This window comes from Cygnus olor, chromosome 1 (assembly GCF_009769625.2).
Source record: "Cygnus olor isolate bCygOlo1 chromosome 1, bCygOlo1.pri.v2, whole genome shotgun sequence".
Lineage (NCBI taxonomy): Eukaryota > Metazoa > Chordata > Aves > Anseriformes > Anatidae > Cygnus > Cygnus olor.
In genome coordinates this window covers 198531592-198556641 of record NC_049169.1, presented here as the reverse complement: position 1 = coordinate 198556641, position 25050 = coordinate 198531592, and the positions used below count along the sequence as shown (strand labels likewise).

The 25050-nt window shown below is 40.4% G+C and overlaps 1 protein-coding gene across 1 annotated transcript; it reads left to right on the top strand.

The window, feature by feature from the left end:
• The first annotated feature begins 951 nt into the window (after positions 1 to 951).
• On the top strand, positions 952 to 24040 carry MTNR1B (melatonin receptor 1B). Its single transcript, XM_040544263.1, has 2 exons — positions 952 to 1237; positions 23022 to 24040. Exons 1-2 carry the CDS (start codon positions 1021 to 1023, stop codon positions 23888 to 23890), a joined length of 1086 nt encoding a protein of 361 aa, XP_040400197.1. The 5' UTR covers positions 952 to 1020; the 3' UTR covers positions 23891 to 24040.
• The last annotated feature ends 1010 nt before the right edge of the window (positions 24041 to 25050 follow it).

The following is a 25050-nucleotide window of genomic DNA, read 5'->3' as shown; positions in this document are numbered from 1 at the left end:
CTGTCCCACGCATCTTCCTTGTATTACAGAACCGCACAGAGTCACAGAATGGTTGAGGTTGGAAAGGACCTCCAGAGGTCTTATTTGATGAAAATAAGCACATGGCACCTGCCAGTGCATGATCTCAAACCAAGCTGTACATCTCAAACTTAATTTCTGAAAAAAGTTCATTCACACTTCACTGTCTATCCCTGCAGCTTGAAAGGAAAAACTGAAATGCATGTATTTTTCAAAGCTGATACATTTGGAGCTGTTACATAGCATGTCCTGTCTGTGACTTTTGTAGTTGTCTCAGAGAATCATGAAGGTTGGAGAAGACCTCCGTAACACAAGTCCTGTGAGGAGCAGCTGAGGGAACTGGGGTTGTTTAGTCTGGAGAAGAGGAGGCTCAGGGGAGACCTTATGGCTCTCTACAGCTACCTGAAAGGAAGGCGTGGGGAGCTGGGGGTCGGCCTCTTCTCACAGGTGATAGGACTAGAGGGAATGGCCTCAAGTTGTGCCAGGGGAGGATTAGGTTGGAAATGAGGAAACATTTCTTCTCAGAAAGAGCAGTCAGGCATTGGAACGTGTTGCCCAGGGAGGTGGTGGGGTCACCGTCCCTGGGGGTGTTCAAGGAAAGGTTGGATGTGGTGCTTAGGGACGTGGTTTAGTGGGTGACATTGGTGGTAGGGGGATGGTTGGACCAGATGATCTTGCAGATCATTTCCAACCCTAGTGATTCTGCGATTCTAAGATCATCTGGTCCAACCTTTCCTCAAACACCCCCAGAAATGGCAACTCCACCATCTCCCTGGGTGACCCATCCCAATATCTGTCTCCTCTCCGCCTCCTCCCTCAGCAGCCGGGGGCGTGGCCTAGCGAAGTGCCCGCCCCCCGCCTGCCCCGAGCCCCGTGAGGGGAGGGGCGGGGCGGGGCCGCGAGCGCGGCGCGGCCGTTAAAAGCTTTGCCGCCCCGCCGCCCACCCAGTCAGCGGAGGGAGGGCGGCGCGGGACTGGGTGGGTTGTTGCGCGCCGTGCGGCGATGCTGGAGAATGGCTCCCTGAGGAACTGCTGCGACCCGGGCGGGAGGGGTCGCTTCGGTTCGGCCGAGCGGGAGGAGGATGCGGCGGGCTCCCCGCGGCCCGCCTGGGTGGTGTCGGCTCTCTCCAGCGTGCTGATCTTCACCACAGTGGTGGACATCTTGGGCAACCTGCTGGTCATTGTCTCCGTCTTCAAGAACCGCAAGCTCAGGAACTCAGGTAAGGGGTCGAGCCCCCGGAAGGGGGTAGCGGGAGCCCAGGGGCCCCCAAAGTCCCCCCTATATCGGGGCTAATATGTGCAGGGACCCGCAGGCGCTCAGCCCTGCCTAGCTGTGCCGTGCCCTGGCACTTAAGGAGGGATTGCAGGTCATTAAGCGCCTCTTAATGAGGCGTTTATGTAGTCTTTGTGGAGCTGAAGTATTAAATCAAAATACCAGAAGCAAAGAGTGCCCGAAAGTATCGGAGGAAGAAAGAAGTTGCACAAAGCGTGCCTGTGAGGTGTCAGCCCGAGTCCGTGGGAGCTCACAGCGCTCCTCAGGACACCATCCTCTATCGGCTGCTCACCCAATGCCCTACAATCAGAAATAAAGTGTTTTTTTTCTCACTTGTGTCTATAATTTGTGTGTGTGTGCTCTGAAATGTGGCTCTGTGTGTTTCATTTGCTGAACTTTTTGCTTCCCGTCCTTGTTGGGCTAGCTACACGTGCCTCGGATGACCAAACTCTGTAGATAGTCGCAAATTCTCGGATTTTCCTTGCCCTCCACCACCTTATCTTGTCAGGTTTACTGACTTGCCAGGCGCTGGTGGGGTGAGGATGTTTTCCCCGAAGTGCAGTGCCCTAATAAAGCCCTGTCCCTGCCCAAGGTCTCCCTGCACCAAGCAGTTGCTGTCTGCTTGCTGCTTCAGGTCCTGGAGACCTTGCTTTGTGATGGGCATGCAGGTCTGGGTAACAAAACCTTGCCTGAGGAAAGTCAGGTGCACGGGGGCTCTGCATTACGTCTGTTCAACTTCATGCCTAATTAAACAGCCAGGTGCTCCCTTACAGAGGGGGAGGAGGCATGGGGGGTTTGAATTTCCCAGTTCTTTTTTTAGTGGGTTCCAATTTCTCCAGCATTCCATGTGCAGCGTGACTAGAGCTCCTGCTAAATAGGACTGTGTGCTCATGCTCTTGCTGGAGAGGGAGACTGGTCCCCAGCATCAAATCCTGGCTGAGGGGGAGCAGAAGAGGGACTTTTGGAGCAGTTTCCTTCATTTGAACTGACAGCAGAGGGACGGTTGGGCTGGGAGTGTTTGCCTGGGGCAATAAGGTTCAAGATTGATCAACGTGCTCCATGGCATCCTAAGACTCCTGAAATAAGACATGGTCTTCTTATGTAATTCAAATATACACTAATTGAACTGCTTCTGGGGTCATCCCTCACGTGATGTCACTGACCCTATCACGACCATCTCTTTGTCTTTGATAAGTATCATGAAAAATATCAGGGAATCCCTTTTGTGTAATCTTCATAAAGTTAAATACCTTAAATAAATTGCTGGTTTTTAGCTTGCCATCAGGGAGAGATGGGTCTTGGGGATAAAGCTGAAAGAGGATAGTTTGGTAAATGTTCAGAGATCTTTCCAGAGAGAAATTCGTAAGGAGGGAGCAGAGTGGTAGAGAATTGTTTTAAGGGCTGTGGGTGGAGTGATGGGGGAATGGGGAGGTGGTGGAAATCTAAGGCAGTGCTTGGGAGCCCTTAGCCTCAGACAAGGAAAGAAGATGGGCCCACAGGTGGTCTTGGAGGTGCTTCTTTCTGAGCAGACCAGAAACAATGTGTTAGTACTAGCAAGAGAAGGGTATGTGGGAGAAGATGAAATGGTGATGGGAAAATGACACACAAGGGGTTAGACTTGGTGGAAGCAGTGTCAGACAGAGACTAGGTGAAGCCAAGTGGAGTGATTGTGAGAGAGAGGGTCTGGATGACTGCAGAAACAAGGAGGGGCACCATGAACACTTGATTCTCTTTGAAGAAGTTAATGACAGAGATTTTTGGATAGGTATGAGAGTATGGAACTTCAATTAAGCCTATGTTCTATAAGAAATAAATTAAGCAGCTCTGCCAACTTCCGTAGTACAAATAGTAACCTTCCCTTCAGAAAGCAAATTAGGGCTTTATCATACTTCTAGGACTTACCAATGCTATTCTCTCCTAGGATTTCCAAAGAAACCTGATAATTACAAACAATTTAATTATACATCACTCTCCTTAAAATCAAAGCATGGTCAAAAGCTAATCTATTTTAATGCTGTTATATAATATGGGACACAAGAATGGAGTGAAATAAAATGACCCGCTACCCTTTCTGTTGGTAAGTATTACGCTCAGTAGGTGAGAAATGGAGAATGGGTAGGATTGATGTTGGTAGAGATTGCTCATTCACTCCTTAAGCAGTGGGAATTTTGCCAGCCTTACAACAGGAAGATCATTTCATAGCATACGGAAGCCTCTTTCCCACATTTCAATGTTTTTGGAGGGGGAGGGGAGAACTTGTGCAGGCTTTTCTAAGTAACACACAGCATAATTGGTATGAATCAACATGCTTGTCTTACATAACTGCACCCAGCCTGCTTGTGAGAGGCTGAGCAATTTCTGATCTCTAAAAGTGACCAAATTTACATAAAGTAATGCTTTTATCACTTCTAATTTTAGAGGGAAAGTAACTTGGTCCAATACAGTAGAAAATTAAATAAAACTTTGTATATCAGAATGACGAGATAAATTAACCTGTCTTTCTATTTGGCGTTGTGTACTGAATTTTCAAAAGAGACTATTGATTTTGTGTGTCTTCATTTAAGTATGCCTAATTGGAGGCAGCTTTTAAAGTGCTAAACTTTTCAAGTGCTAAAGTTCACCTGTGCTAAACAATCACCGCTGGATGGTCAAGTGTCCTGAAGGTGTATCAAGTTCAAAATCACTAGATGATTTTAAGACTTTCAGGACATGCATGTAGCATATATTGTATAGCATAGCTATAGAACATTACGGGCTGGGGGAACAGCCTAATAGGATGTAATTCAGAAAGTAGGAACTGACCAGGCATCTCCTGTGGGAGGGCGATAGAGCAAACCGTTTGTATTTCATTGGCCTTAATGCCAGAAGAAAACGGTGAGGTGAGAATTAGGCACATTCACCAATATAATTTCACAGAATTGTGCAGACCTGGGAACCAATATTTATTAACCTTGGTGCACTGCCAAAGAATGCATTAGTGGAAAGTGATATTTCTAGTGCGTTGTGTCAACCCTTTTTACTCTCTTCCTCCACTATTTTCCTTTCTATATATAATAACTAACACAGCGAAATAAGGCTGATATCTTTTCAATGGCAAGATGCTCTTACCATAGAAAATAAATTAAAATTAATGGGGTTTTGTTCCCACCCATATGAACACAGCTGCATTTGCATGTTTAATTAAATAATGACTGTGCATGTGTGTGTGGCTGTTAGAGATGGACACACTACTCATATGCATAGACATCTGCATGAAATGAAACATTTTTGCATACAGAATTGTAATTTTGTACTTGTCTTTATACTAAATAAAAATGTTTAGTAATATAACCGAGTCTTGTACTCTTTTTCCTGTCTGTTTCCCTCTCTGTAGTCTTCACTCCACATTTCTGTCTGTAATATAGTTTTATCCACTGTTATATCCTGTTTCCAGTTATTCTTCATATCTTTGACTACACCAGTTCTCTTTCCCTCCTGTATGCCTTCCCTATTATTATTCCTGTGCAATGGGGTAGAGGACAGCTGTCTGCTGGGGAGGAATTTATCTAACTTTAGAAACTACAGTGGAGATACCTGTTTCTGAGCTTCTTCCTTTAGCATCCCCTTATAATCAGGGGAGAGGAAACAGAATTTTTAGTGCACAGTTCAGGCATCTTATTTTTTGACATCTACATTTGAACAACGTGATTCAACTCACAATATTGTTCATTTCTCTCCATTAAATACAAAGAGAATCAAGAGAGACTATCTCAGTGTGGACATCTACCTTTAGGTGAAATAAAATCAACTTACAATGGTTTCAGGTTGGACCATGCTAAGCAGAACTTTTGTACTCCTGACTTCTTGGACCCTGGATTTGTAGACTTCTTTTCCCTGGGACTGTGTGTGTGGTCAGCCAGCCTTCACATTCTTTCTCAGATTCAGGATCTCTAGCCTTGAAGCTACTCTATACTGAGGAATTCATGGGAACATGACTTCAATATTCACAAAAGTTCGTTGAACCCAACACTTAAAATAAAGCTCTCTTATCATCTTATCACATTATAATAATTCTGTGGTTCAAGCTTTTTTTTTTTTAATATAATTTTAAGTTTTCGCTTATTAGTTGCTAATTTATAGTGGGCTTTATTTGTAGAACTAAAATTGTCATTTAACTTGGATATATCATTTCTCTCCCTATTGAGAACACTTACGCCGTGTTAATAGAAAACAAGCAACTATTTCCCTCTCAACCTTTGTTTTTCCACAGTAAACTAGCCAAATGCTTTTATTTTCCTTTAATTAAACAGACTCTTCATTTCCCTGATTGTCTTATACATTTCAATTTGCCTATACAAGCTGAATTTATCTTTATTGAACAAGAGAAGACAGAACCGATAAAAATAACAAAGATGAAGTACCACCAATACTTTCACCAAAATAATATTGACATCCCATTCTGTTCTGTCCTTCCCTGAATGGACGGAATAGACCTGATATGTCTTGAGACCACTTTTATGTGATGATATCATATAGATGGCTCTTCCTGGTGCAGTAACTTGCTAATACAGGTCTTCTTTTTCTTATGCATTTTCAGTCTCCACAATCATTATTTCTTATCTGACCTCATACCCCATACTATTATACTCTATCCACTTTCTACTCTTTTAATCCTCAAGAAAAAAAAAAAAAAACAGAGATCTTGACAATTCCCTATAGCAATGTGGGGTCCAAACTTTGTGTTAAAACAAAAATTCATTGGTTCTCTCTGTGTTCTGTGACCTAACCCTTCTGAATCAGTTATTGCAATGTAGGTTATCTCCCTCTGGTCCAACAATTTTCTTTCATCGCTGTCCAGGCAGTGGTAGCAGCAGAATGTGTGGTAACATAGCAAATATGCTTCCAAAGCTAGATCAGTTTAGAGCAATTTTCCAGGTACAGAAAGTCCAGCTTTTATTAAGTAAAGATGATCAGGTTAGTAAGTAGAGCCTCCTTGTATAAACTTACATTGAATTTTATACCATTTGCCTTTACCTGCATCTTTGTTTCTTCCTTCCAAATGTTTCTATAGCCTTGTCTGCAGTTAAAGTGAGATTAAAAAGCCCAAAGATTTCTCAATCCGTTCTTTCTCTCCAGCTAATTCCCCACCTAATTCAGGTGCCCTGTTACCACATAGGATATGATCGACAAATGGATCTTCTAGGGGGATTAATAGTATTTTAGTTTTCTCATTACTCCCTGATAATTGTTTTCCCAACTCATTGCAAGCACCATTCATGCAAAACGAAACGGCAACGGTACCAGCACCAAGGAAGGAAGGGGGAGATGGACACTAAAGTGTCCAGTTAAGTGTCCACTGGACACAGATGGACACTAAAGCACCACAGCTGCAGGGGAGCCATGGCAAAGCTGCTGTCAGGGTGCATGCAGAGCAAAGCTCTCTGCCACAGGCTGGCAGAAATCAGCACTTCCTGACCAGGAGGGAGAACAAGAGAGCACATTCAGCCCTGTTTCAAACATCCCACAAGTAGCTCTGTCCTGTCAGAGCCCATGACACCATCTCTGAGATAACAGACGTGAAAAAATTCTTGCTATCAAGTATAATCAATCTTTCTGACCTGCAGACACTTTTGCTTTATTGCAGATATGATAATTCCTCACCTGACGGAGTGCCTTGTCCCTAAGCCCACCATTACTGTCCTTTTATAAACTGTAGCAAAATTTCTCTTCAGACCAGCAGCTGGTCTGAGTTGATTTTAAGTCTCTGTTCAGGTTCCCCCTCCCCCAGTAACTCCTCCATCCTCCTTCCTTTTATGAATGTGGTGAGAGGGCACTTTATTTGTTCTACAAGTCTTTGCAAAGCCAATTCAGTTTAGGTTTTTGCCAGTTCCCACTTTATCCATATTACTCTCTCTAGCAGTTTTCTTTGGTGGAAATCTTCTTCTGTTCCATCTATCCTCTTTTCTTGCCCATGATATCTCTGTTGAGAAAACTTTTCCTGCATCTAGACATGGAACTTTTCCTTATATTTTTTTTTTCCTTCTTTTGGATGCAAGTTCCGGATATTTATTCATTTGTATCTTCAATATGAAGAAATGCCAAGAAGCTTCCTTCGCATTCAAGTCCCTAAGCTCCTCAAAATACTTGACTTCTCTTTCTTAAATAGCTTATTTATCCAAATGTGTTGTTTGTTTGTTTGTTTGTTTGTTTTTAACAGAGATAACTAAAAAGGAGTTTTGTTGGATATTTTGAGTGTTCAAAGTTAAAGCAGCTAATGCTACCAAAAACAACAGAGAAAGTACAAAATGTGTAAACCAAATTCTAGCACCTAAGGATTGGGATAAAATTCTAATCTGAAGCAGATTATTGTACAACTGTAGTGTGCTTTGTATCTTCCTTCAAAGCACCTGGCAATACCATATTAGATGACAGCTCCAAATCTTTTTTTTTTTTTTTAATCCTTTACAGGAAGTGATCTATTTATTGATAAATGAATAGGAAACATATCACCAAGATCAACTCCAAGATACTTCTATTTTAGAAAAAAATGTCACATTCTATTCTACTGGGTAAATGGAGCTATTGGTGTTCTTATCCCTAGAGGAAACAGAATGATAAGCATTTGGTTGGACTGGAGAGGTATAAGGGTTTACTTGAACCTGTAAGAGAAGAATCTAAGGATATATTTACACTGTGTATTTCAGTTGGCACAAGTTTACGCTGATCATACTCTGAGCTAAAGGAAAGCCAAATGATGATGTAAGCGTGATGCTTTGCATGCAGTGCCATAACCAGGCTCTCCATAGATCCAGCTCTAACACAGTCACACAGCCTTTTTTTTTTTTTTTTTTTTGAATATCAGCTCAGTATGAGTAAGCTTGCTTTAATCCCCCTGAAACATACAGTACAAACATACCCTCAGGGTTAAGAAATTAGAAAGACCTCTTGGCAGCTGAGAATGCAAATTCCTATGTCTCTTAGCAGCACTCCCTGCTCTCTCCCGGACTCTGGACAGGCTTTTCCTTCTCAAGACTCACTGACTGCATGAGGCGTGACCTCTCTGCAATAAAGCTCTATTCTTGGATGGACCAGCAGAAGATCTTCAAGGATTTATGGTGCTCTTTGACACAACCAGCCAATGAGCTAAGAGACCAAATCTACTCACAGAGAGCCAGCACAGCTCATTTTAAAAGGCCGTAATTTTTCAAGTATTCTTAGGAGACATATATTTACCAGGTGGCTTGAACCATTATATTGAGGTTGCTATGGGAGACTATAGTCAATTCATTAAATCAGTGACAAACCATGCTCTGCCTCTAGGAGTAAATCCTACTCCTACTCCAACTCAGACTTATTCTGAGTAACATTATCTTTAGATATGCTCCAGATTTTAGCTTCTTCTAAATTATCATTTAGAAGCAAATACTGGTACCTAGATTTAGAGTGTCAAATACATTACCTTGTTCCCAAGAATACCTATGAGAACAGCCATATTATCCTGGGCTGATAAAACAAAACCATTTTTCTCCTTTGTGGAGAGGAAGAAAGGCTATGGTAGCATACATCTTCCTAAAAATCAGTCTGAGCGGTTGCTCTGGCCTTTAAACTTCCACCTTCATAGGGACATGAAACAAATTTCCAGCAAAAGCTAACAAAAATATGTCTAAATCACTGTGGGTGTAGCTCCATTGGGCTCTTTAACACGAGTAGCTGCTTTGGTAGCTCTGGAGTCCTGCTGGTCTCGATACTGGTAGCAAGTGAGCTGTATCGTCAATGTTTTCCTGACATTGCAGCTGAGTATGGGACAGTCATGTCTTGGTATGACAAGCGATGATGTTAGCCTAAACACATTCATTGAATGGCATTATTGATCGCTGGTATCTGGATTGCTGGGATTCTTTCTTAATTATTTATTAATTATAGAGATGTTTGATTATACTGTCTAATAAATTCTGCTTACACTATGTCTAGAGAAAAACATACCAATTCTCACAAAGATACTAATTTTATTCAGCCACTATTTATGGACTTTAACTGGGCTAATTTTCAGTGTTTAAATACCCATATGAAGTCTATGCCAATAGTGCATCACTTCCACAGGCATCGTATTCTTTCTGCTATAGTACAACATCTGTTCATCTGTTCTGTCAGACTGCTGTATTTGCACAGTGAGGGCAACACCTGCTGTCAGGAAATCACATGCAGCCACTGGAGTTAGCAGTCTAGCTAATAAGAAAAAATATCTGCTTAATACATCGGCCTTGTAAATATCATTGTGTTAACAAAGTATAAATTCAGAGCTAACGTTAAAGAGTAAAATATATCCCTGTATAAAAGACAGGGACCTATAAAGGACATCCTCATATCTCCAAGGTTGCTTAAAGCCTGCCTGAAATTCTCAGTGTCCTCTCATACTAAAAACAGTTATTTTTTTCCAATTATATCAGTATACACAATATTTAATTTGAGTTCAAATAGTGAAAAGGACCTTAGGGTTATCACCTATGAATATTGTTATCTGATCAATCTAGGCATTTTTATTTCCTTCTGACTCATAGCTTGGACAGTCCTTTTCATTAAAGTAAAAATAATCTACTTTACTGAATGTTATCTGCATAGTTTAAAAAAAATGTGGCTATTTAATCTACTCACACTGTGATCCTGCCTGTGGTGAGGTTCATCAGCAATGTAGTCTTTAGGGCTCTTTTTTAGGATGTTCTTATAAGTAGCCAACTCTATTCAGCTTTCCTACTGACAAATAAGAGAATGTTCTATTAGGACATGATGCTTCACTTCACTTCAAGATCAGACAAGATATATAGGTGGTGAAGTCACTACGTGCCGACTGGGAGTTATTTACGTGAACTACAACTTGTGGTTCTGAAACACTCTTGGGAATCTAAGTTGAAGATTGAGTGTTCCGGCAAATTCATTTGAAGTCGGGTGTTACCCACTGGAATGCACAGAGTGCAAACTTTGGATTGTTAGAGAAGAAAAGTTTCACACAGCACCTAAACTGGAATTTCTGTCTCCACTTAGACAAACCATCTGTGACTGAGTCTGCGAATGCAAAACAGCATGCAACTTTAACACACCTTTGTACATTCTTCCATGTTGTCCTTTAAAAATAAATGGCCATCTTTTTTAGATTCTCAGGTATAGTTAATTCCTATATTTTTTTAAAAGCATCTCAGCAAATCCGTTCTGATGTAATAAAATGTGCTACTACACTGCTCTGAAATAAAGCCACTCATCACTGCAGGTGTTTTTAGTCTCATTCATTGAGACTTATCAGTTCTGGGTTCTGGCTTGAGGACTTCATCTCACACAGCCAAGAGCTAAGAATGGCATGTGTTACCCACCATATCAAATACAGAGGTTTGCACAAGGAGTCAGCAGTACACAACAACTTCTGGATAAGTATGAAATGATGTAATAGATTTCCCAATGTTGGATGTCAAGCTGTTCAGAAACTGTAGCCCCCGCTTTACAGCTATGTGCAAGATTGCTTAACTCCATTATATACAGACTTAGAATTCACAAAACCCAGATGTTAATCTCCTTACAAAGGAATACTTGTATATATTCTGAAGCAGATTACTTTTTCCAAAGCCTTCCTACAGAAACTAGATAATTACACTATCCAATATGTAGTAGCTCCATCAAAGTTTATCATACATTCTGTTTTCAGTAAAATGCTGTACTCTTGGATTCTTTGTGCTTCTTTCATGAAATGTAAATAAAAATCATCTGCAAAGAATTGAGAGAGAAATACTTCAGAAACTCTAAGAAATGCAACTGTGTATTCTCTTTTACCACCAAATACTGCCAGTACCACTGAGGCCAACAGAATTTATTTGAAGAGTTGAAATGGCTTCCATATCACTTCCAGAAATTTTATTTGTAATAATAATTTACAAGACATATCTGTGGGTAGCATCAGCCTATGAGAACACGTGACATTTCTAATTATTTTCCTGTTCTTGGATGTCATTTTTTAGGTTAATTATATCATAACCTAAGCAAAGTTTGACTTAATTAATTCTTGGAAGACAAGCAGTCAATAAAATTACAGGATGCTGTAAGAAGGTAACACTTTCGATTCAGCGTTAAGGTAATGAATAGTAAATTAACTAATCCTGGAAAACATTTCCAAACATATGATGGGCAAGAAGATGATTGGTAATAACCAGCTTGGATTTACAAGTGCCTAATTATGCTTATCCAATCCTCATAGCCTTCTACAAATACATGATTAGCTTGGTGGATGAAGAGAGAGCACTAGATGTTGTCTATCTTGACTTTAGTAAGGATTTTGACATTCTTCGATAACATATTCTTAAGACTAGCTGGGGTTAGGTAAGTGGACAGTGAGGTGGATTGAAAACTGGCTGAATGACTGAACCCAGAGGGTCATGATCATTGGCAAAAAATCCAGTTGGAGACAAGTCACTAGTGGTGTGTCCAGGGGTTCACTCTTTAATATCTTTATTAAAGACCTAGAAAATGAGGCAGAGTGTACCCTCAGCAAGTTCACAGTGCACAAAGATGACCAAAGTAGCATATGGGAAAGGGTTCTGCAAACTGGGTAAGCTGAACCTAGCATTTGAATATCTAGATGAGGTGGGAAATTCTGGCCCTGCCCAAGCCAGTGGGAATTGGTTTTCAAAAGTCTTTTAGCTTGGATCTGGTGCTTCTTCCCTCTTTCTGTGCAACCCTCACCACACCCCACCCCCAGCCTCCCAGGTCTGTAAATTTTTCTTGGTACAGATTCTCTGTTTGGCTCAGACCATTATATCCAGACAGAGACTGTTCGGATTTTGCTGTCATAAGGAATGTGAGGAAAGAAGCACAGTCAAAACAAAGTCCTACCTGTTCTAATCTGCACTAGGACCTGTTGTTCTGACCAAGGAACTCTATCTCTTTTTTAGTATGTCCTTTTTCTACCTATATAGTAACTGGTAGATTCTTAGGCGTCCTCTGCTATTTAGTGGGTCAAGTCTTTTTGTCTTCCCCTTATTCCCTAGTGAGAACACTAAATGCGCTGTATACCTACTTCTACCTGGAGCAGGTACCTTATTGGAGCAGGTTACCCAGAGAGCCTGCTGAGTATCCATGACTGGGGACAGTGAAAACCTGACAGGACAGAGCCCTGAACAACCTGCTGTAGGAACCCTTCTTTGAGAAGGTGGCTTGGACTAGATGATCTCCAGAGATCTCTTCCAACTTTAGTGATTCTCTGGTTATACGCTGATGTCTACCACCCTTCATTTAACTAGCTCACCAATATCATGAGTCATGGGCTCAGAACAAACTGAGTGTATTTCCAGTCTTTTTGCAACACTTTTAGCGTCTCAGAGGAAAGACCTTAATTGAGGAAGTGATCATTACACACTTTGTTTAAAATGAGTTGAAACACGAACCACCCAATGCTTTAGAAGAGAATATATGATCACTTTTTATAAAAGCATTTTATTTACTCATCAGTTTAAATGTTGTTTACAAACCTATGAGTATCATTATAAGATGAATCATGTCAGCGTACTTTACTTTAAGACCTTGTTTCCAAAAGAAGCAGATGGCACAGACTGACAACAGCTTCTGAAGATATTCAACTCCATATGCATGTGCAATGATGAGGCCTTCTAAAAGCTAAGAACGAAAAGGGTAAGAGTTTTCCTTACTGAAAGGTTTATAATGGCTCTTTTAATCAAGAGTCATCTATTCAAGGTTGGACTAGATGATCTCAGAGGTCTTTGCCAACCTGAATGATTCTATGATTCTGTGATTTTCTTCGTTGGCAAAATAGGAAACAGGAGAGAAAAAAAAAAGGGGGGGGATTTAAAAAAAAAATTGGAAAACAAGATCATAATGAAGGGACTCCAGAGAATGTTAGAAGCGTTGGGACCTTTTCAATCTGCATGATCCTAATATTAGATGTTTCTAGACACCATATTGACTGCAGTGTATCAGATACCATTTTTAATAATTCCAAGACTGCCTTAGAATCCCCCACCATGTCTGGAAACCCCTAAAATATGTAGCAGCAATAACTAGTTTAGATTTGATTTCTTTTTGCAGCTGTAACTGGCTTGCATGTGTTTGTTACTGGTTGTGTGTCTGCCACATACTGCAAGTTATAGAATCCTAGAATGGTTTGGTTTGGAAGGGACCTTAAAAATCATCCAGTTCCACCACCTTGCCATGGGCATGGACACTTTCCACTAGACCAGGTTTCTCGAAGTCCCATACAACCTGATCTTTATTAAGAGTCCCGCAGAGCAATTGACTAAATCTTTGTGGAAATTACCACAAAAAGTCTTGATCTGAATCAAGTTTTAGGCTTCAGGGTTTTTGTTTGTTTTATTTTTTTAACAAAATAACACACTACAAAATGCTACGCATTTCACTTTTTGTATATGAAATACAACATAGAGTTGGAAGACTAAAAAAAATGTACATTATTAACAAAAATAGGTTATCTAGAAATTTATAGGGTCTGACTAGATTGCACCCATAGTGTTTTACAGCTTTCCATATTGGACTCTTTGTCAGCAGCAAATGAGTTTTTGTACTTGCTGTTCTTCCTGTAGGTTTCCTATTCTTCCTCAGTTGAAGCAATCAACAGCTGTGATTACTTCAAGTGAAGAAAATTAAGCTGATATGTACTTACAGATGCAGGAAACACAACTTCTTTCATGTATTAGTGAAAAAAAAAAACACTCTGTTGTTGTTGTTCAGTTACTGCACTCAGCAACTGGAGGTTTTTAAGTTGGGCCTATCATGGGTGCCCACAGTGGTATGCACTCAGTGCAAATGTCTTCCCTTCATCCCCTACCTGAAAAGCAACTGTACCCCTAGGTAGAGAAATTCTCTTGGTAACAGGAAAGGCCTTTCACCTTCTCAGACTACAATGAAGGCAAGATCCTGACTGCAGTGTGAGGGCAGTTGTGTAAGGGAACTTCACCCCTATGATCACTGCAAAATGCAGCTCAATTGCAGGTGGATGAGATACAAAAAAAAGGGTATTGCCCCTTCTAATATTTTGTCAACAAAAATGGGCTGGTTGTGTAGAGGAGTGGCTGGTAAGGATCTGAATGAGAATGTTGCACCATACAACTGAGATCGGCAAAACATGGAGGCTTAAAAGGAGCTGTGCTTCTGAATAGTGTCACTGAAACCTGGTGTTCTCATCATAAAAGCAGGGCTATTGCTACAGACCAGGGTTGTAGCTAGCCTTGTACGTTTTCTTTAATTGTAGATGTAATCAAATACTCAGGGAAAAAATAAGAACAAAACAACCATAATAATACTTCCCCCCCTATGCTCTCAGTTTGTGATTCCTTGCAGCTCAGAGGATTTACTGAACCTAGTATGTTCTATCTGTTCAGTGACCTTCAATTTATATCTCTTTCAAGTACTTTTCCAGCCTTCCCTTGAATTTAAGTAAACTTTCTGCATCTGCAAGTTCCTCTGTTAAGGAGTTCCACAGGTTTACTACCTATTGCAGCAACCACTCCTTCTGTCTGCTTTGAATCCTACTAACTTTTCTTAATAGCTCTGACTCTTCTGTCACCCCATTCCTCAGTACCGGTAACCCACTGTGGTGTCATTTTGGAGCAGTGTGCTGGACAGGCACACATTTTTTTGCAAGGTGTGCCTAATAGATGTGGTATTATCCAGTAGAGAAGAAAAAGGCTCATGAACCTCGAGTGTTCCTCCAAAGTTCTGTTTTGTGAGAGTCCCTGCATCTGTCCATCTCAGTCTCCCACCTGTTAAATCATAAGAATTTTTTTTTTGCTTTCACACAGAGTGATAAAGAGCACTCCACAGTATAAGCGATAACCTGTGTGTTATGGTTCCAGGGTGGAATTCTTGATTATAACCTAGAGAGAGACATGCAGGCTAACCCCAGAAGAGCAGCTGGGCTGGTGGGTAGAGCACTCTCTTGGGACTATGGGAGACATAGTCTCAAGCCCTTTTACAAAGAAAGGGTCTTCTACCATAGAAGTGTCCTAACCACTAAGGTAATAGCGGATTCTCTAGAAGAGACTGTCTTGCATCTTTGGCTTCCCATTTTCTCTCAGAAAAAAACAGACAGTACCAGGAAAGTTCATTCAGTCTCAGAAAGTATCAGAAATTCAGAAAAATATTTATCACCCCATAAATGTACTGTCTGAGTAGCGATCGTATTTTTGCTCTGGAAGAACAAACACATTTTTTTTTATTTTTTTTTTCAGTGTTAAAGGGTACAATTTCTTGTCTCTGGTTTGGCTAGCTCTGGTGCAGTAGGTGGCAATAGAGAGTCATCACCGTCCCTACTTGTTCTGAATAATTGCACCAGAGAAAGCACAGATTAGCAAAATTACAAACCTACGGGTTACAAAACTCAAGCGCTTACTAAGTTTTTAACAGCACAGCATTATAAACATTTTTTTGAACCTGCAGATGGCAAACTCAGAACAGGTACTAGTGATCCCATGTTTAACCACAGGGAGAAGTCTGGGCACACAGAAAAAACTGAAGCTTTGCTCACTTAAATTATATTAATACGTAGCTGCCAAGCATGCCAAAGTCATGATCTCAAAGACATACTAATCAGCAGTGCAACTTATGTGCCTCTTTTCATCATGACCATGTTGACAACTGAGACCTACAGCTTACTGGTCTAAAATTCAGCTCCTTCTAATGTAGCTTCTAGCTTCAACTCATAGTTGCAAATGTGGATCCAAGACCAGACTGTCCCAGTCCAGCAGTCTGCTGGTCACTAACCTACAATCTTAAGCTACTTTTTACATTCTGAGCTTCTAATCCTCTGAATCCTGTATTCTTTACATTGGCCCACAGCTTGAAAAGGAGTGTGCAGAGCATTCTTCACTAAAATAAAATAAAGTCAGGTGTTTATATTTATTTATCTAAAAATGAGGAGTGCCTTTCTCATCTTCTGCATAACAGCATGGAATCAGATTGGAAAAAAGCATCATCCAGAAAGTGGATGACTAGGATTTAAACCCTATTTGGTCTGGATTCCAGACTTTTCTGTGAAAACTACTGGGGAACACAGACTTCTGACTTTCAAGGTATCTAAGCCTGAATTTCTTCTGAAAAGAAAGCTCTCTCAAAGCCCATAGGTAGCTTCACATGAAAAGGATAACTCCTACAGTAATTTTTTTCCTTCTGTTCTGCATATAGTACTCCTAGCAATGTTAGAGAAATTTCCTTACACATAGCATAAAATAACTCAAATGCTCCAAACTCATCAAATGTTTTAAACTGTTTCAGAGAACATGCATTTCCTAAAAAGAAATAAGCTGAACATTCCATAGGTCAAAGGTCCAGCCTCAAATCACTGTTTATGTTTTTTTATTTGTTTGTTTGTTTGTTTTGCCAGAATCTCCAAAATACTGCAGTTCTAGTGAAAACTTATCACCTGTCCCTTCCCATTACATTTAGATCTGAAGTATATCCCACAAATGTCTGAAATCATGAAACAAAACTACAAAGGAGTGCGTCACTGCTTTCAAAAAGTCATATTCAAAGAAAATAAAAACCTGTCTGACACTTTATTGGAGCATTATGGTAAACCTTCTGTTAGTAACACATTGTTGAACACTGCACTACATTATCACTTCTCAGTAAATCAAAGATCACCATAGTGACTTGTAGTGTCACAGGGAATTCAAATGTCAGTCTGTGAAAGACTTAATCTACTACTTTGCGTGCTGCTGGTGTCCACTTCTGCTGGCTTCATTCCCACTGATATGTGTGGAGTTTCATCTGCATTGGGCAGTCAGGATTATACAGTTCACTGGGTTATGATCTGGCTGAATGGCCAGGCTCAAAGTGTCATTGTGAATGGAGTTAAGTACACTTGGCAGCTAGTCACCAGTGTTGCTACCAAGGGCTCAGTACTGGAGACAGTTTTGTTTAATGTTTTTATTAGTGATCTGGATGAGGGAATTGAGTGCACCCTCCATAAGTTTGTGGATGATACCAAGTTAGCCAACACTGTTGATTTGCTTGAGTGTAGGGAGGCTCTGCAGAAGGATCTGGATATGCTAAATCAATGGTCCAAGCCCAGTTGTGTGATATCCAACAAGGGTAAGCGCTGGGGCCTGCTCCTGAGGCACAATAACCCCATGCAGTGGTATGGGCTTGGGGAAGAGAGGCTGGAAAGCTGCCTGGCAGAAAAGGGCCTGGGGGTGCTGGTCGACAGCCGACTAAACATGAGCCAGGTGGGCAAAAGGCCAACGGCATCCTGGCCTGCATCAGAACTAGTGTGGCCAGCAGGACTGGGGAGGTGACTGTCCCCTTGTACATGGCATGGGTACTTGTATTCATCTTGAGTACTGTGTTTGGTTTTGGGCCCCTCACTACAAGAAAGATATTGAGTTGCTTAAGTATGTGCAGAGAAAAGCAACAAAGCTGGTAAAAGGACTAGAAAACAAGAGTTATGAGGAGTGACTGAGGGAATTGGGGTTGTTTAACCTGTAGAAAAGAAGGCTGAAGGGAGACCTAATCACTCTCTACAACTACCTGAAAGGAGGCTGCAGTGAGTAGGGTGTTGGTTTCTTTTCTCGGGTGACAAGTGATAGGACGCAAGGCAATGACTTCAAGTTGCACCAGGGGAGGTTTAGGCTGGATATTAGGAAGAATTTATTCATGGAAAAGGTGTTTAGGCATTGGAACAGGCTGCCTAGGGAAGTGGTGGAGTCCCCATCCCTGGAGGTGTTTAAGAGATATGCAGATGTCGCACTAAGGGACATGGTTTAGTGGTGGGACTTGTGAGGTTGGGTTGATGGTTGGACTTGGTGATCTTGGAGATCTTTTCCAACCTAAATGTTTCTATGATTCTATGATTTATTCTTCCTAATAGATGGTGAGAAAAAAAAATAAAAAAAGTTGACACAGGTGATTTTAAACAGTTTAAGAGGCTGGTGCTTAAATGCTTTTAAAAATATACTGCAAGAACTTAAATACATTTAAAAATACTAATCAAATAAGCCAAAAGTAGAGGGAAAAAAAATCAGTGAGGAAGATGAGACATCCACATTCTGTTTATAAGTTTCAGTTTAATTTGCTTGATACTGACTATGTAATGCTCTGACTTCCGTGGTTTGTTATGTCCCAGATTAGCACATGCCAATCCAGGGCTGTTAGTATCTGCAGTATCCCATGAACAACAGAGAATGAAATCATGGTGTAGGGTTAACACTCAGTCCCTGTTCCCTTTTCCTTCATCTGGGATGTAAGAAGCATCAGCCTGTTTCCAGGAGCAGCTAACATCTTCTGGCATGCTGTTTGATCCAAATTTACTGGGGACACTCTGGAAACAGAAACAAAAATCTATCCAATCCTTAGTTCTGCCTACTTACCTGGTGCCAGTTCTTCAGTCCCTCCAGAGTCATGTTTTTTCTTTCCACATTGGGGCATGGAAAAGGTATTTAGGCTTGGGCCTAAAAAGATGACCATGCACAAGAGAAATTCCATGCAATAGAGCTACATAGTTTCTATTATTAATTACAGACAAGGGGAGATTAAGGAGGGACAGTCATCTTGGCTGAAGGACTGCTTGCTTTCTTCAGGTTTTTGCATAGGCCTCGTTGATCTCCATCCATGTCGGTTTAGACTCAAACAATAGATCAAATCAGCCACTTGCTGTAATGGATCCTGGCTAACATGCCTTGGGATTAACACACTCCTATTTCTCTTTGTCTGATGGTAAAATCTGTTCCTTTAAAACTTGTAGGAGCTATGAAAGGGGGTTAGACTTTGATTTTTTTTTTCTTTTATCTCCAAACATAATTCTAGGAATTGCGTTTTTATTGCTATTCCTCTTGTTATATGGACCAAATGTTTCAATGATTCACATTCTCGTTAATAAGAGGTCTTTATTTATTACATCTTTAATGGTCTGATTAATGACTCCTTTAAGTCTATGGCAATTTTCCCATTAACTTCAGCAGTCATTAAGGACACTTAAAAGGCAGATAATTTATACCAACATATTTTAAGTAAAGGAAATAACATTGAGTTCAACATTATCAAAATAACATTTTGTTTCCATTTCTGGTAGTCAGAAACAAAAATTGTAAGCAACCAGCAACTTTCATACCGTGCCTCCTGTCAGGATCTTCGTTAGAAAGAGGTGATGTCACAACTGAGGAGGGATTTTGTATGCAAGTGGAATATCTCTTGCAGAACTTTGTGTCTTTTTGAGTCCCTGGCTAGATATTTGGCTTCTGGTAGCTAGTTCTTGTAATTAAGTGGTCTTTCCATTCCAGTGAGCAAATGTGTTTCTTATAAATGAATATAATCTTCTATCTGATGAAACTGAAATCCAGGAGCTTAATCTATTGGGTAAGTTAACAAACAATGATAATCATTCTGAGATGAGCATTCTGTGGTTTCTATTTTATGAGAGAGAGCCAAAAATTTCCTCTGATTATCTTATCAATGTCACTGAAGTCATTCCAAATGCTGCTTCTTAGGTATATCAAGGAACATTTACTTTCTCTAAGCACTTTAAAAGCCTCTAAGACCTTTAATTTCCCAAAATGTTGATGACACATTTTTTATGAATTAGATTTTTCTTTTTTTGTAGATTATTCATTTCAGTAATATAATATTAAACTTCATTCTGCGGTCAGACACATGGAAAAAAAATAAAAAAAACTTTGGACCTTACTTTGTGGTGCACAGTGAGAACAACCAAACCTGTAAACAGCTGTAAAAGTGACAAATTGCTTGAGGTCTTTATACATATTGCAATATCTTTCTTCTATGTTGCAAAGTGGTATATTATATTTTTGACAAGTTCATTGCTAACTTCCCCTATTCATGCTAGATGGAATTTTCAAGAAGTTCTAAACTACATACATAATTTGGAAAGTCACTTGCCTTCCAAATATGGTTGAAGGAGCTGCCTGCTCAGTTGATTTTAACTGAATACTTATATTTTAACTATTAGCTGATGCTAGGAGGCCTGAGAGATTTGATATATTCATTTAATCACTCATTCTTGTAAAAAAACAGAAAAGAAAATGAAAGTTTGTTTCTCCTGACTTCTCTATTTTCTACTGTCAGATACAGTAAGAAAAAAGGGTAAGAGTAATCCTCGTTGCTGTGATGTAAGTAGATGCTGATAAAGATACCCCTGTTCCTTTGTTAGTGTTGTATTTTACCATAGTTTTCATATGGATAGAAAAGACCTTCAAAGTCATGTTTCATCCTTCCTGTGCTCGAAACAGGGGTCAGCTGGGCCAGTAGGCCAGTACTGAGAACTGTTTATTTAACTTTTTCTTACAACTTCCAACAGCAGGCATAAAGAAAGATGTTCCAGCACCGCCTTCTTCATGCCATTAAAACGTTTTTGTCCATGTCTAGACTGAGGCGCCTTTGTTGTAAATGAAGATCGTGCTCACTGCAGATACGGGAATATATTACATCCTTCCTTTTTCACTTACTTGAAGTTTGTTATCATCTACCCCTCATTTTTCTCTCTAGTTTGTTCAATCTTTCCTCACAGATCATAAAACTAATAGATATTTGCTTTGCTCTAAATTAGCTCTAATTAGGATTTACCATGTCAGTGAATTGTAGCTGTGAAAACACTCGTGTGGCCTTGGAAGTATAAAGAGAGTGAGAGACAGGCTGCCAAATGTATAACAAGGAAACTTCTAAAACTGTACACCTGTCTTGAGATGAGCTGAGTTTCTGGCTATGCATTGATAATCCCGCTTTCTATTAAGTTCCCTATCTGGTGTGGAAATTCACCCCTTTCCTAAACTGTATGAGAGAAAAGAGGGTTCCCTATTCTTGCATTTTGATTAAACAATGTACAGATGCACAAGCAAGTGGAAAAAATAGTATACAAGTGAAATTCTGCCATTTTTTAAAAAGCAATCCTATAGGGTTCTGCGTTTTCTGTCTCCCATCTAATGGCCTCCTTATCCACAACAGTATTTCTGTACTTAAAATTAAATGTATGGAGAATATTTTGTTTGATGAGGACTAGAAAGCTCAGAATTTGTAGGTTTAATCACCTAATTACTCTTTTCGAAAAATAGTGTTGCCCACACAGTTTTAAAAGGTGTTGTGTCTTTTGCACTTCATACTGTGAAGGATTTGAAGCAAAAAAGTGAGTATGAGAACCAGAAATATGTTTAATGCTACCAAGAATCTAAAGTTCATACCACTCCTTTCTGTCTCCTGGGAAGTTCCTAGAGAGTTATTTCCTATTTTTCCAAGAAAGCAAGGGGGACACTGCTTGGCATGGTAAGAACCTCATTTTTCAGGAACATAGTTTAATATCTCACTGTTTTATTAAAGTTACTTTAAGTACAGCATCCAGAAGTTTCAAACTGATTAACAGCTCACCATTTAAAGAGAGACAGTAAATTTCAACCATATCACTAAAATCTCTTTGAACATAATCAGCAGAAAATGATCTGAAGGTTCCTTCTATGCATTTGAATACTTTCTTTCTCTTGTAATTGCACATTTTTACCATGTGCATATAATTAAATATGCCTTTCTACAGAAGGTAATGAAGGCAATTCACTTTTCCTTAGTCAATCCACCGGCAAAATAACTGCAGGGTAGGACATTCATGCAGAAAATTTCTGTATTACAGTCTATTGTGTAGCAATTCAGGATATACTTAAAACAATGCATCCTTCTAATCCCTGTAGGCCTCGTCTTTATGTACCCTTGCCCTTGATAACTGTCAAGCCTGTTAGTTTTCCAGTTATAGATTAGAACAACATAGTAGCCTTCCCACCTGGAGCAATTTAGACTTTTTTCTTTTTCTCCTTTTCCATCCAGCTGCAAAGTTAGTGATACTGAAGCACCTCAGCATGTGCTTATGTAATGGCTCGTTGATGGTTATGTTTATTGTTTAAGAAGCAGTGTGGCCAGCAGGTCTAGGGAAGTGATTGTCCCCCTGTACTCGGCTCTGGTGAGGCTGCACCTCGAGTACTGTGTTCAGTTTTGGGCCCCTCGCTACAAGAAGGACATGGAGGTGCTCGAGAGAGTCCAGAGAAGGGCGACGAAGCTGGTGAGGGGTCTGGAGAACAAGTCTTATGAGGAGCGGCTGAGGGAGCTGGGATTGTTTAGCCTGGAGAAGAGGAGGCTCAGGGGCAACCTTATCGCTCTCTATAGATACCTTAAAGGAGGCTGTAGCGAGGTGGGGGTTGGTCTATTCTCCCACGTGCCTGGTGACAGGACGAGGGGGAATGGGCTAAAGTTGCGCCAGGGGAGGTTTAGGTTGGATATTAGGAAGAACTTCTTTACTGAAAGGGTTGTTAGGCATTGGAATGGGCTTCCCAGGGAAGTGGTTGAGTCACCATCCCTGGAGGTCTTTAAGAGATGTTTAGACTTAGTCCTTAGTGATATGGTTTAGTGGAGGACTTGTTAGTGTTAGGTCAGAGGTTGGACTAGGTGATCTTGGAGGTCTCTTCCAACCTAGACGATTCTGTGATTCTGTGATTGAAGATCGAAATAGAAAGGAGAGTATAATCCAGTCACCAAAAGATCTGAGACATCCTGTTGCCGTAGCTATTTCTGTGGTGGTCTAAGTTGAATGACAAAATTATTTCCCCTACAGACCTATTGGTGCTATATAGCTGCTGCTTGCTGACATCATCAATAATTTAATATTGCAGATATCCAAAATAAAGTAATACATGTTTTTCTTGTTCACAACTACGCTTGCTTACAGACTTATGTCTATGTTTTTCTTTTTCCTCTAGGTAACGCATTTGTGGTGAGCTTGGCTTTGGCTGATCTGGTCGTGGCCTTGTATCCATACCCTCTGGTGCTCTTAGCTATTTTCCACAATGGATGGACTTTGGGTGAAATGCACTGTAAAGTGAGTGGTTTTGTGATGGGACTAAGTGTAATAGGCTCTATTTTCAACATCACTGCAATTGCAATAAACCGATATTGCTATATATGTCATAGCTTTGCCTATGACAAAGTGTATAGCTGTTGGAACACAATGCTCTACGTCTCCTTAGTCTGGGTATTAACAGTAATTGCAACTGTACCAAATTTTTTTGTTGGCTCTTTAAAGTATGATCCACGCATCTATTCATGCACATTTGTTCAGACTGCAAGCTCCTACTATACAATAGCTGTTGTGGTAATTCATTTCATCGTCCCTATCACCGTTGTGAGTTTCTGCTACCTTCGAATCTGGGTTTTAGTGCTTCAAGTTAGAAGACGAGTCAAGTCAGAAACAAAGCTGAGACTGAAGCCAAGTGACTTCAGAAACTTTCTTACCATGTTTGTGGTTTTTGTGATTTTTGCCTTTTGCTGGGCACCTCTGAACTTCATAGGACTGGCTGTAGCCATCGATCCTTTGGAAATGGCACCAAAAGTTCCTGAATGGTTATTCATTATAAGCTACTTCATGGCCTATTTCAACAGCTGCCTTAATGCAATAATATATGGACTTCTTAACCAGAATTTTCGAAATGAATACAAACGAATTTTAATGTCACTGTGGATGCCAAGGCTTTTCTTCCAGGACACATCCAAAGGAGGAACTGATGGTCAGAAGAGCAAGCCTTCTCCTGCTTTAAATAACAATGACCAAATGAAAACTGATACTTTGTAAGTGTGTGATAGTCAATGCAAGAGTCTGTCATAGAGATCTCCAATAATATAGTTGTAATGTTCTCATCATTCTTGCTTTCTTGGGGGCTTTCCATTTGGATAGCACTTTGTGACTGTAATATTGTCTTCTTGATAAAGCACATTGCTCTCAGCTCATAATTTATACAAGATATCAATTGAAAATACATTTCAAAATTAAAGTAACAAGTGAGTGCAAGCTGTTTTAGTTCTGAGAGCTGAATTCTGCTCCAAGACATGAGGCATTTTTTTTCTCCAGCAGGAGCTTTGTGTGCTTTATCCAAGGTCAGGATTCAGGTCTTATAAGGTGCAGTGAAGGTACTTGTCTATGGGTATACCAGCTTGTCAAAGATGCAGAGTAGTATTCTCCTTACTATTTTAACTGAACAGAGCCGGGCTCTTTTCAGTGGTGCCAGTTGCCAGGACAAGAGGCAATGGGCACAAACTGATATGCAGGAGATTCCCTCTGACCACCAGGAAGCACTTCTCTACTGTGTAGGTGACAGAGCACAGGCACAGGTTCCCCAGAAAGGTTGTGGAATCTCCCTCGCTGAAGATCTTCAAAAGCTGCCAGGACATGGTGCTGGGCAGCCTGCTCTGGATGTCCCTGCTTGAGCCAGGGTTGGACCAGATGAACCCAGAGGTCCCTTCCAACCCCAGCCATTCTGTGATTCTGTGAAAGGGTGAAACAGATACTCTATTTTCATGCGTAAGCCAAACATCAGATTTCTGTGCATGTACTAGTGGCAGTAGTTGTATCTTTGAATCAAACTTGTGATTTGGAGAGAAGAATGTTGGTATGATCACAAATATTAACATTTCCTGACAGTTTTTTGTTTGTTTGTTTCTTTGTTTTAATTACATACACTGTATTCCCCATCTCAATGTATTTACTGTTTATCTTCTGTAGTTTATTTTATGGGAGAGAATATAATACAAGTGTTTGATTTCTTACACATATACTTTAGGCAAAATTCTTCCTTTAGAGAAGAATTAATTTTCATTTTGCCCCATTTATTTTTCCTAAAAATATACAACTAATATCATCTGATGCACTTTGACATACCTGACACATTTGCAACATGCTGGAAATTATAATCTGGAATGGCAACAGGACGCCAAGCAGGATACCCTAGATGACAC

What these genes read in the sequence shown, in the direction of transcription:
- MTNR1B (XM_040544263.1), top strand. Translation starts at nt 1,021, where the DNA reads ATGCTGGAGAATGGCTCCCTGAGGAACTGCTGCGACCCGGGCGGGAGG. An exon ending in CCGCAAGCTCAGGAACTCAG is followed by an intron (nt 1,238 to 23,021) that starts GTAAGGGGTCGA and finishes TTTTTCCTCTAG; the next exon opens with GTAACGCATTTGTGGTGAGC.